At 42.9% G+C, this 12,003-nt stretch overlaps 2 protein-coding genes across 2 annotated transcripts; one reads left to right on the top strand and one right to left on the bottom strand.

The window, feature by feature from the left end:
• Positions 1 to 99: 99 nt before the first annotated feature.
• Positions 100 to 5,588, top strand: LOC118425827 (peroxisomal membrane protein 2-like). The gene is made up of 5 exons (XM_035834929.1): positions 100 to 543; positions 1,738 to 1,848; positions 2,867 to 3,029; positions 3,734 to 3,853; positions 4,482 to 5,588. Exons 1-5 carry the CDS (start codon positions 443 to 445, stop codon positions 4,548 to 4,550), a joined length of 564 nt encoding a protein of 187 aa, XP_035690822.1. The 5' UTR covers positions 100 to 442; the 3' UTR covers positions 4,551 to 5,588.
• Positions 5,589 to 7,418: 1,830 nt separating this feature from the next.
• On the bottom strand, positions 7,419 to 8,603 carry LOC118426455 (octopamine receptor 1-like). Its single transcript, XM_035835863.1, has one exon. It carries the CDS (start codon positions 8,361 to 8,363, stop codon positions 7,419 to 7,421), a length of 945 nt encoding a protein of 314 aa, XP_035691756.1. The 5' UTR covers positions 8,364 to 8,603.
• Positions 8,604 to 12,003: the final 3,400 nt, after the last annotated feature.

The following is a 12,003-nucleotide window of genomic DNA, read 5'->3' as shown; positions in this document are numbered from 1 at the left end:
GTTTTCATTTTTTAACTTTATTATTCTTTTTTATCATTATTAGTAGCCAACAAACATAAAGCAGTGTTTGCCAAGAATAAAATAGACTAGTCTAGAAATCACCATATTCAGAAAAGTCCTTGTTGATAAATCATAATCCGAGAGAAAAAGACGGTAGATTGTTCATCATATTTTTCTGTTGTAGATAGAGCGGCATAATGGTACCATAATGACAAATGCAGTATATCTTATTGCAAACCAGTCACTTAGACCTTCGGAAGTAGTCGGTATTTTTCGGTAGCCGACGGAACCCGACAAGTGCAGCGAACCGAATCCCGAAGAAGGTTGTTTTGTTCTTACGGTCAGTGACCTTTGTCCCTCCTTTCTGGACAAAGTTCAGTGCAGGGTATGAGTATCTGCGAACTTGAGCGAACGTTAAGACGTAGAACCACTCTTTTCTAAGATGGAAAAGAGTAAAGACGAGAAGAATCTGGTGCAGAGGGCTTTCAAACAGTACATTCTGCTGTTGAGGAGAAACCCCATCGTCACAAAGGCCATAACAAGGTATTTGTGGGCGGGACTAACGTTATTAATTTGGTTCCATATGTAGCAAAAATCGATTCCTTGACCCAAAGAGATTGCTTGACCACACGCAGATTGCTTATAAGTGTGGACAGCTAAGATTATTGCAATCGTTCAACAGCTGGTAGCAAATTATGACTGATAATATGATTGATTGACAGGTCAATTGCTTAGATTGTTTGATTGACTCTTTCATAATTTGGTTGGTTGCTTGGTGTATTTGTGGTTAGGGTTTTTTTGTGTGTGTGTGCATGTGTTTGCATGCATGTATGTATGTGTTACACTTAAAACTTGTGTGTGTGCGTGTGTACATCATGTTTGTGTTTTGCATGTATGATGTATGAATTATATGTGTATGTGAAATTGTGTGATTGTCATTATATTTCAGCCCTAGATACTTATTCAAAAGATCCATGTATAATATTTGGTATGAATCACTTCAAAATGGCCGAGGTCAACGACCTCTAGGTCAGAACACAACTTATTTATCCGCAACCCCCGTCCTCAAAAGAAGTTTGGGTTAAAATAGTACACCCCAGTACTTGCAAAGGACGTAGTTATTCTTCCGTGTACAACAGCGAGGTGGAAACTGTGGTGAATGGTAGAGGAATAGATCGATGTTGATACTGTATAAGTTGGATTACGTTGCTTCTTCGGCCGGAGGGAATTTATGCCTTGATACTGTTAGTGTTACCGGCACTTCCTGTTTGCCGCCTGCAGTTCCATGACCTCCGCTGGGGGTCAAATGAAAGTGTCTTTTATAGAAAAACGAGCAGGCAAATCTAACGTTATGCTCATTTTCAGATATTTTGTAGGTTGACAGTTTCCAAAACCATATCCAGTTGCTTAGATAACTACTAGTACTTTTTGGCATATCTTATTACCTGGATGTCTAACCTACATCAACGTTTCAACAGCTCATCTGCTGTCCTCCTCAGGGTAAATGAAATTTAGGAAGACAGCATACAGGCAAACTGTCAAAACGTTGGTATTAGTTCACATTTTGAATATGAAGTAAGAACATTACAATTATTGAACCCTCCAACCTGATGAAGCTATAATTTACAAATGTTTAATGTCTCACTTCAGCGGTCGGGCTGGTACCTCGGGTGATACGGAATACACCGTGTTGTATTCTATATTTATAAAATGTTTACTAGTAATGTCTTGTTTCAGTGGTTTGGTGTCAGCACTTGGGAACATCTTGTCCCAGAAGATCGTCAGCTATCGCGGTGGGAAGCCAGCTCCTATAGAATGGCTGTCTGTACTCAGATATTCAGCTGTGGGGTAAGTACATCTACATGTAGTTCACTTCTGCAAGTTATATTGTATGTCCAGTAGAGCTAATAACTGTTCATCAAGTAGTTAACCTGTAAAAATGGAATCAGGGCAATTCTACCAAACACAACTCAGCCCAACAACACCCTGGTTAACACGGCCCAACACCCTGGTCAACTTGGCCCAACACCCTGGTCAACTTGGCCCAACACCCTGGTCAACTTGGCCCAACATCCTGGTCAACTTGGCCCAACACCTTCAATGGTCAACATGTCCCAATACCCTCATGGTCAAGGAGTCGGCCCAACACCCTTTCGGTCAGAATTAGGGAGTATTCTGTTAGGATTAGAGTTAATGTCAGTGTTATGTTTAGTGTTAATGTTTGGCTTAGGGTTAGGGTCAATGTTATGGTTAATGTCAGCCTAAGGGCTTTGTTTCCTGTTAGGGTGTTGTGTCAAGTTGACCAGGGTGTTGGGCCAAGTTGGTCAGATTTAGCCATGGATGAGTAAATGGTAAATGCATGAAGAGTCTAACATCCATGTGAAAAATTTTTTACAGTAACTGTTCAAGTGTCACATAAATCTCTGTTTTCATATTGGACTGCAATATGGAATTTTGCAGCTTGGGACGGAAAAACTTTTTGCCCATTCCATCCTCTGTGATGGACAAAAATCTAAATGTTAAGTCAGTAAAGATATAAAAAAAACTGTCTCCCTTGTGTAATGTTTCACTAAAACAGATTAACAGCTTAGTCTACCAGAAAGTCTACACCTAAAAAGGCAGAAAATAGAATTTGAGAGGGTCTAGAATTCAAAAATTTCCCAGGAAGCACATCCCCGTACCCCCTAGGAACGTTGTGCCTTCGGCTCGACGTCTTGCGCCTTAGGTGCTCAATAGGATTCAAAATCAAGGGGATGGAAAATTATTTCAGGCTGGCTACAACCCTGCTTGAAATCTTCTTTCCACTTCTCCCAAAAAGTCCCCTAAAAAATAATCAAATGACTCTTATTTTTCTACCCTCTGACAGATCCTTTGTGACAGCACCCTGTGCCCACTTCTTCCACCGCTGGCTGGAGAGGACCATCCCACCAGACAAGGAGTATGCTGCACTGAAGCGCCTCCTTGCTGATCGGATACTCTTTGCACCTCCACTGATTTTTCTCTTCTTCCTTGTCATGAATGCCTTGGAGGTAAACTATCACAGTTTCAGGTCTGGGAATCATGTTAGTGAATAAATTTATATGGAAAGAAGTTGTGTTATTAGGGGCAATAGGGAGAAAATTAATGCATAAAAATGGAGAAATAATAAAGAAAATGGTACAAAATAGAAAGGCAATAAAAATGCCTAAAAAAGGAAAAAAACGGACGGTCAGCCAAACCTCTGCTTGGAGAATATGAGTCAATGTTTACTATGGAAGACAGTACCCAGGCTAGCATATTCCATCAGTAAAATTTCATTAGTAAAAATGAAGAATATGAATCTTTGTTTGAAATGCATGACGTATCTTCTTACTTAGAATATAATAGAATGATACTTTTTCATACTACATGTATTATAGTCCAAGTGCACTTGCATCAGCATTGAGTATTGTTGACAAATCTTATTGCAAGGGTCCATGGAGGTCATTGCACCAAGAACAACTACCGTAGGAACTGAGTAGAAACAGTCTCCTGGCTCCTGGGATTCAAACCCAGGCCACCAGCTCACAAACCCAATGTGCTAACCACTATGCTTGGCTTAGTCAGTTTTGCAGTGCACCTCCTTGGTTTGGTGGTGTTTGAACCCCACTCTAGCGGTTAGGATCTACAGTTGTAGCCCGGTTTTGATTTGGTGGCTAAGCCATGAACCCCACTGTTATGCAGCGACAAACTATTGTTTTTTTTTCACCTGTAGGGTCAGAACCTTTCCGTGTTCCAGATGAAGATGAAGGAAATGTACTGGACCACGCTGAAGATGAACTGGAAGGTCTGGACTGTCTTCATGTTCATCAACATCAACTATGTACCTGTGCAGGTAAGGACTAAGGACGCTCCTCTGTTGGTGATTTATTTTGGTGCTAACAATTGCCCATATCTGTAGCTAAGCTTTTAAACTAGAAAGTTTGAAGTTTGGGACTACCGTTTCAACAAAAAAAGACAAGTATGTTTAATTGGACTGCTGTAATTATCTATTTATTAACGGTAGCTGACCTAATTTTAGCAACAGGAGACTATTCAACCACTAAAATTTTATCATCGCAATTATTTGATCACTGTGCTGAGGCCAGCTAGAACATTATGTTCCTACTGCTAAGACTATTAGTAAATGCCATGAGCTGCTGCCTTTCCCCCAAATGCTAGAATTACTGACTGTGATTACAAATTCATATCTCTAGCGTACAGCCTACAGGGAAAGTACGTTTGTATCATGTTAATCTACCAAATACTGTCATCTCCTTATCAAGCTTCCAAACTGTAAGAAAAGAGTAAAGGAGGTATCCCATTGAAACTGTGACAGGTTGGTGGCGTTGCTGCGTTCTAAATCAAATTTGTGTTACCCTTAACTTTATAATGGGAATGTATCATGCCAAACGTACAACTACGACTAATTAGTCTTATTACTACACACAGTATGACTTTCTCTCTACTCTCTCCCCCTGCAGTACCGTGTCCTGTTTGTGAGCATGGTGGCGCTGCTGTGGCAGACCATCCTTGCTTCCATCAGGAAATAAACACATGGAGGATGACTACACCATCAGCAGGACATACTTTCCAACTGTCTGCAGACCTTTGCCATAATTTCAATCATCAGTTATTATTGTTTGACTGTTTTGTGCCTTTTTAATAGTGCAGAAAAGAAGGGAAAGAAAGTCTTTTAAAAAAGGTGAAATGCTCTGGCAATCAGAAATGCATGACATGTATTAAATGTCCTTGCATGTAGTTTGTAATATGTAAAGGACTAAATTTTTTATAATGGTAGTTAACCTTAATCCAGTGGTTTCAAACTGCACTATTTTGAAAATATATAATGCAATTTGAAACTACTGTCCATCGCCTTGATATCTCTTATTAGTCTTAATGCCCTGTTTTAACAGTAACAGATATAAGTAATACCCTGCAGATAAAGATGAAGTCGCATTACATGTACAGTCATGTATAATCAGGAATTATATTTAATGGATATTCTCCACATACTGCATTATGATGTAAAAGTGCAGCAAGATGTATATAGCATTTATAATGTTACTACATGTAATCTAGGATGCTGTGATGTAATTCATGAATGTTGATTTCATTGTTTCATTGAAATATGGAATAGGTAACTAATTACAAAGTGCCTTACAAGAGTTGTAAAAGTGAAGTACCACTCTTATATGTGATTCTTTGCAATTTATTATCAAGATATCTACATTGAAAGCTTTTGAATGAGAAAACAAATGCATATAATTATGAGCCACACACATATCAGAATGTATGATTCTCCAGGTATAACAAGAATTACTACAGTGTGATAGTGTCATTGAAGATTTATATAATAGACATCCAGCTATTATAAGATCAATCGACTGCATAAAATTTGGAAATGGTCAGACCTTTCAGACTTTTAATCAGTGTGACAAAGAAATTGAAAAAATTAAAAGGAAAAAGAGGTATACATATTCCACATTGTAACCCGTTAACCCATCTTGACAAGATTGTTTAATTTGTAATATATGCTGTAATTTCATATTTTTGTATTTGAATAAAATATTAAGCAGTTATTAAACAGACATGATATGAAATGGTGATAAGTGATGAAGGAAGGATCAATGGTCGAAGTTGACAAAATTGGTACTGTAAATGCAGAAATGTTCGCAGTGGATTAATGTTCGCGGTGACCACTTCTCTGCAAACTTAAACCACCGCGAACATTTTTCCATTATTGTATTAGACTGCAGTCTATGGTGTTACAGCGAACTTAAATCCACCAGCGGGTAAAAGTCCTTTTACCCGCTACCACAAAATTGAATCCCCGCAAACTTAAATGCATTTACAGTACGTAGAAAAATTAAAGAAATTAGGCAAGTTGAAAGAACAATTTAAGGACAAGTGAAGGTAGTCTCCTTGGTCGACTTCTTGAACTTCTCTTCTTGAACCCTCTTCTTATGTACCAAACAAATGAGGCAAATACCCTCGCCCAGACAGCTGTCACCATGGTTACTGGTAAAGTAGCAGACACCCTGTGGTGGTCAATTAGATTATGTAGCAAGTGTCAGGACAGCTGGAGGGGCTGGATACCATATGTATGAATGAGAGTAAGAACAAACAGACCAGACTATGTAAAGGTAAACAGTATGTATTCTCTTGCAAAGGTTCTCATTTTCATTGAGTAGACAGCACAAAGACAAGAACTTAGTGACACTACACTACAAGTTGAAACTTATGTGTCATTTGACATGTCATAAACATTTAACATAACTCTGTCAATAATGCCAAATACACACTTCCCATACATCAATACATATAAGAAAATGTTGGACATTTTGTTTATATATGAAAATGTTGGGCAATTCATCTACTGTACACAGAAAAGAAGTCAAACCCATCAAATAGCTTGAGTAGAAATAGATTTAGATTAGACGTTATTTCCCTTTTGGTTTATCTATGAATATCATTTTCCCTCTTTTTAAGTATGATTATGTATACCACTTCTGCTTTACTTTGTATGCAATTAGCCCTCGGGCATGAATTTGCAATGAAGATTGTTATTAATATAAGGAATAGAATGACTTGAAAAAATTCAATAAAATGCACGTGGTTTGATAGTTTGATGAACATCAACTCTCCAGGTGCCACAATATCACCACACCATAAAGATCAATAAAAAAATGGCATAGAGGCCTTCTCAAGATTGTTTTGAGGACCTAGATATCCGAAGTGTAACGCAAGTTCACCTTTATCCGTGGGGTAACCTATATCCGTTGTTTTTCAAAACAGGGCATTTAGGCACATCGATCAAGTCGACGGGTGGTAGTTTTAAACTACGATATAATGAAAATATTGCAATTTGAAACCAACGTCCTTCGACGTGATATCCCCAAATACCTTGTTTTTAAAAGCAACGGGTATAGGTTACCGAACGGATAAAGGCGAACTTGCATTATATACCTCAGGATTACTGATGCTGCATTGGTACATCCCTAAATAACTTAAAATTTCTCGTGACAATATCATGGCATCCGGAGGGATACATTATTATGAGGGTTCAGATGCTATACGTACATGTAGATATACAAATGTTACCTTAAGTTTCTAGTACACTATTTACGTCAAATAATCATTCCCATAGTTGTTGATCATGGTTAGGTTCATTTTGCAAGGTTTGGTTGTAAAGATAGTTCACTTTTATCCGTGGGGTAACCTATATCTGTTGTTGTTCAAAACAGGGTATTTAGGGACATAAAGTAAACAGGTGGTAGTTTCAAAATGCAATATCCTGAAAATATTGCAATTTGAACTACTAGTAATGTCCGTCGACGTGATATCCCCAAATACCCTGTTTTCAAAAGCAACGGATATAGGTTACATAACGGATAAAGGTGAACTACCGTGTTATATCCTTAGACAGGCTGCGGTGAGATGTGTCCCGTCGTTTGTGTCCTGCAGCATTTGGGTAACAGACGAGAGGCTCCTTCTCTAAATCGCGGAGAGCAGTAAGCATACAAGAACGGGTTTATAGCAGAGTTGGTCCACAATAACCAATCCAATGCTACAAAGGCGATAGAGTGATAGTCTATACATGAGGTACACTGGGACAGAACCATCGTTCCAACCATGTAGGGGCACCAGCAGACGAAGAACACCAACAGAAGAATCGTCAAATTGACGGCCAGTCGTCGGTGAAACATCTTTCCGAGCTCCGTCGGGATTCCTCGGCCGCCGTCTGAGGAACTCGGGCGGCGTCGGAACCAGCGAATGGCGTGCCAGTACACTTGTGCGTACAGGTACGATAGCAGACCGAACGGGACGACAAATTCCGTGAAAGACATGGCAAAGGTGTATGCGGCACTTCGTAGGGGAAAGTCCGCTTCACAGCGATTCACCTTGATAGGGCTAACTCCAGTTAGAACGTCCCAGAGTATGATAGCAGGACCGTACATCAGAAACGCGAGGATCCACGTGATAGCCAGCAAAACCACCTTCATTCGGAAAGTCTTTGCGCGATGCTTGTGTGGCTTCACAATCTGCAGGTATCTGTCAAAGCTAATCAGCACCATGGACAGTACCGACTCCGAGCAAGCCGTGAAGTCCACAAGTAGCCACGCCTTACAGAACGTCTGCGACAGTGGCCAGTACCCTATCACGTTCTCCGCTATAGTAAAAGGCATGGAGATCGCCCCTACCATAAGGTCTGCCACGGCCAAGTTGAGGATGTAGACATCGCCCGTGGATCGAAGTTTTCCGTCTTTGACGAAGACAGCGATGGCAAGAAGGTTTCCTACGATTGTAACTGCGCTGATACAACCGAAGAACGTGTTTAGAACGATTGTCCCTGGACTGGCCATATTGTTTCCTCTGAACTTGCCAGGAAACTGCCCTGGAATACGAACTTGTAACAGCTCCTAGCAGCGCACGCAAAGTCCTGACGACATGTGACTAATGCCAGACGACAGTAATGGTTTCCATCCAGATGATTAAAATTCTTCCTGTCTGATCTCAAAGGGAATACGATCACTCAACAGTTGTCTGGCGGCAAGGATCGGGTCCACCGAGAAATACACTAAGGCAACAGCAAGTAAATTTTGTGGATGGCATCAGCGCGCTCAATAATTTCCGCCTGATTTCAGAATAGAAAACAAGATTTTTTTTCCTCTTCGGGGATGGTCAGATAGACCAAAATAGGCAAACATGTTGTGTTGTTGCCCAATAGTCATACTTGTACTAGGTTGTAGAAGCATGGAGGTAGCCATGACTAAAGTTGCAGAAGTGAGACTTGTTGGATAGTTGTAAAAGTGCCACCAATATGGAAGTCATGACTGTAGTTGCCAGCTTGGCAAGTGATACCCGTATACCACACTAGTGTCACTTTTACTACACTAGTTCATTTCTTTAATACAGGAATAAATGCCTTGTTAGTTGTGATGCCATGTTTTGTCACTTCAAATCTTGTTATGACGTTTATGGTGTCTATTTTGACAATTTAGCCATCTTGTTTTTGTTTTGCACTCTGCGTAGGATGTCATCCATACAATGTACTTGCTGTGGCCTTATAAAGCAATATACTTAACAGGTGGCCCTTGTAATCATGTTATAAATAGGACCATAACCAATCATGTACAGTGTGTATGATTGACGTGGCTGCAAATGTGGGAAAGCAGGAACGTCGTTTGATTGTTTTGCCATCTGCAAATTTACTTCAATCTTCACAGACTCGATTTATACTCTGGTTTCAACCTCACGCAGAATGCCAGTGTATTTGCTAACACATACACCAGGTTGAAATACTATATCGCATAACCTATACACAATATGTATGATGAATGAAATGATAGAGTGTGTCAGGCCGAATGTTTGTCTGAAATGTAAGACTCTAGCACGCCCAAGAGAAATCAGTTCTGACAAAATCCAAGGCCCGGTTACCCCCACCTTTGCCTTCTGTCAATTCAGAGAGGAAACATATCAATCATAAAGAGCTTTATCAAACCAATTCATTCCCTGGGGGTAAACTAATACTGACGAAATGTTTGCTTGAGAAAATTGAAGCTGTAAGTGGCTACCTGATGTAGGATTCCTAAATTGTGTTCCAAGAAAAGACGTGGGGAAAGATGAGATCGTGGAACGGCAAAAGCAATAGTTTACTTGAGGTTCCGGTTCGGAATTTCAAGTGTCCAGATATGTAAATAGTCCCTAAGAATAAGACGCAAATCAGAGGTTGTCTCTATAGTTTTGGCTCTCGATTTTCCGGCTATCGCTTAAGCAATGTATAATCTTTTATACCTCTCCAAATGCTTGATGTTCGTACCGTTTTATGGTGTCGGAGATTTGATCGTGCGGCGAACACTTCCTGGTATTAGTGCGCGCGATAGCGGTAAAGCGTTTCGTCGCCTGATTACCCGGATCGTGCGTTCTATGTGCATTTTGGGTGTTTTAGCGCCATCGGAGCTCGCGGAAAACGTATCGGGTAACTTTTTTTTCCTTTTTATTCAATATACAGAACAAGTCTTGACCTTCATTACCATATTAGTCATTATCCCAGGAAACTCATTTTTGCCGTGTAGCGACCTGTACAAAATGGCCCCAAACTAGGGTGCCTATCACGAGCGCCTTGGCCAGGAGCATGGCCGGGGACACATGGCAGTCGCTCATGGCGTCGCCGCTCTTAAGGGCTCTTAAATTACCCTGGCCCCCATTGGAATGCATTACGCCAGGGTAATTTGCGCCTATTTTTTATATGCCAAGGAAGTGCCGCCGGCCTTTAGCACCAAGACATGCCCGTCGGCCGTCCGCGTCGACCTGGTGCGAAAGACCCGGCCTCTGCAGCCCTCTGTGCGCCTGAGGCGCTGATAACGGGTGTTCACCTGTCCAGGCCTATGACGTCATCGTGGCCTGGGAACCACGGGAATGTATACTCGCAAGATATGGCCAGAAAGAGACGTCTATCCCCCAAACTAGGGTGCCTATCACGAGCGCCTTGGCCAGGAGCATGGCCGGGGACACATGGCAGTCGCTCATGGCGTCGCCGCTCTTAAGGGCTCTTAAATTACCCTGGCCCCCATTGGAATGCATTACGCCAGGGTAATTTGCGCCTATTTTTTATATGCCAAGGAAGTGCCGCCAGCCTTTAGCACCAAGACATGCCCGTCGGCCGTCCGCGTCGACCTGGTGCGAAAGACCCGGCCTCTGCAGCCCTCTGTGCGCCTGAGGCGCTGATAACGGGTGTTCACCTGTCCAGGCCTATGACGTCATCGTGGCCTGGGAACCACGGGAATGTATACTCGCAAGATATGGCCAGAAAGAGACGTCTATCCCCCAAACTAGGGTGCCTATCACGAGCGCCTTGGCCAGGAGCATGGCCGGGGACACATGGCAGTCGCTCATGGCGTCGCCGCTCTTAAGGGCTCTTAAATTACCCTGGCCCCCATTGGAATGCATTACGCCAGGGTAATTTGCGCCTATTTTTCATATGCCAAGGAAGTGCCGCCGGCCTTTAGCACCAAGACATGCCCGTCGGCCGTCCGCGTCGACCTGGTGCGAAAGACCCGGCCTCTGCAGCCCTCTGTGCGCCTGAGGCGCTGATAACGGGTGTTCACCTGTCCAGGCCTATGACGTCATCGTGGCCTGGGAACCACGGGAATGTATAATCGCAAGATATGGCCAGAAAGAGACGTCTATCCCCCAAACTAGGGTGCCTATCACGAGCGCCTTGGCCAGGAGTATGGCCGGGGACACATGGCAGTCGCTCATGGCGTCGCCGCTCTTAAGGGCTCTTAAATTACCCTGGCCCCCATTGGAATGCATTACGCCAGGGTAATTTGCGCCTATTTTCTATATGCCAAGGAAGTGCCGCCGGCCTTTAGCACCAAGACATGCCCGTCGGCCGTCCGCGTCGACCTGGTGCGAAAGACCCGGCCTCTGCAGCCCTCTGTGCGCCTGAGGCGCTGATAACGGGTGTTCACCTGTCCAGGCCTATGACGTCATCGTGGCCTGGGAACCACGGGAATGTATAATCGCAAGATATGGCCAGAAAGAGACGTCTATCCCCCAAACTAGGGTGCCTATCACGAGCGCCTTGGCCAGGAGCATGGCCGGGGACACATGGCAGTCGCTCATGGCGTCGCCGCTCTTAAGGGCTCTTAAATTACCCTGGCCCCCATTGGAATGCATTACGCCAGGGTAATTTGCGCCTATTTTCTATATGCCAAGGAAGTGCCGCCGGCCTTTAGCACCAAGACATGCCCGTCGGCCGTCCGCGTCGACCTGGTGCGAAAGACCCGGCCTCTGCAGCCCTCTGTGCGCCTGAGGCGCTGATAACGGGTGTTCACCTGTCCAGGCCTATGACGTCATCGTGGCCTGGGAACCACGGGAATGTATAAGGGGGCACACACCACTTTATTTGGGGGTTCAAATGGAGGCGGCACACCCTCAAGTCTAGCGACCATCTCTTCCAGGGAATTATCATGAAGAAAGATAACTGTATATGGGGTG

This window comes from Branchiostoma floridae, chromosome 11 (genome assembly GCF_000003815.2).
Source record: "Branchiostoma floridae strain S238N-H82 chromosome 11, Bfl_VNyyK, whole genome shotgun sequence".
NCBI lineage: Eukaryota > Metazoa > Chordata > Leptocardii > Amphioxiformes > Branchiostomatidae > Branchiostoma > Branchiostoma floridae.
Note: the sequence above shows the minus strand (reverse complement) of the source record. Positions and strands in the feature narration are given on the sequence as shown.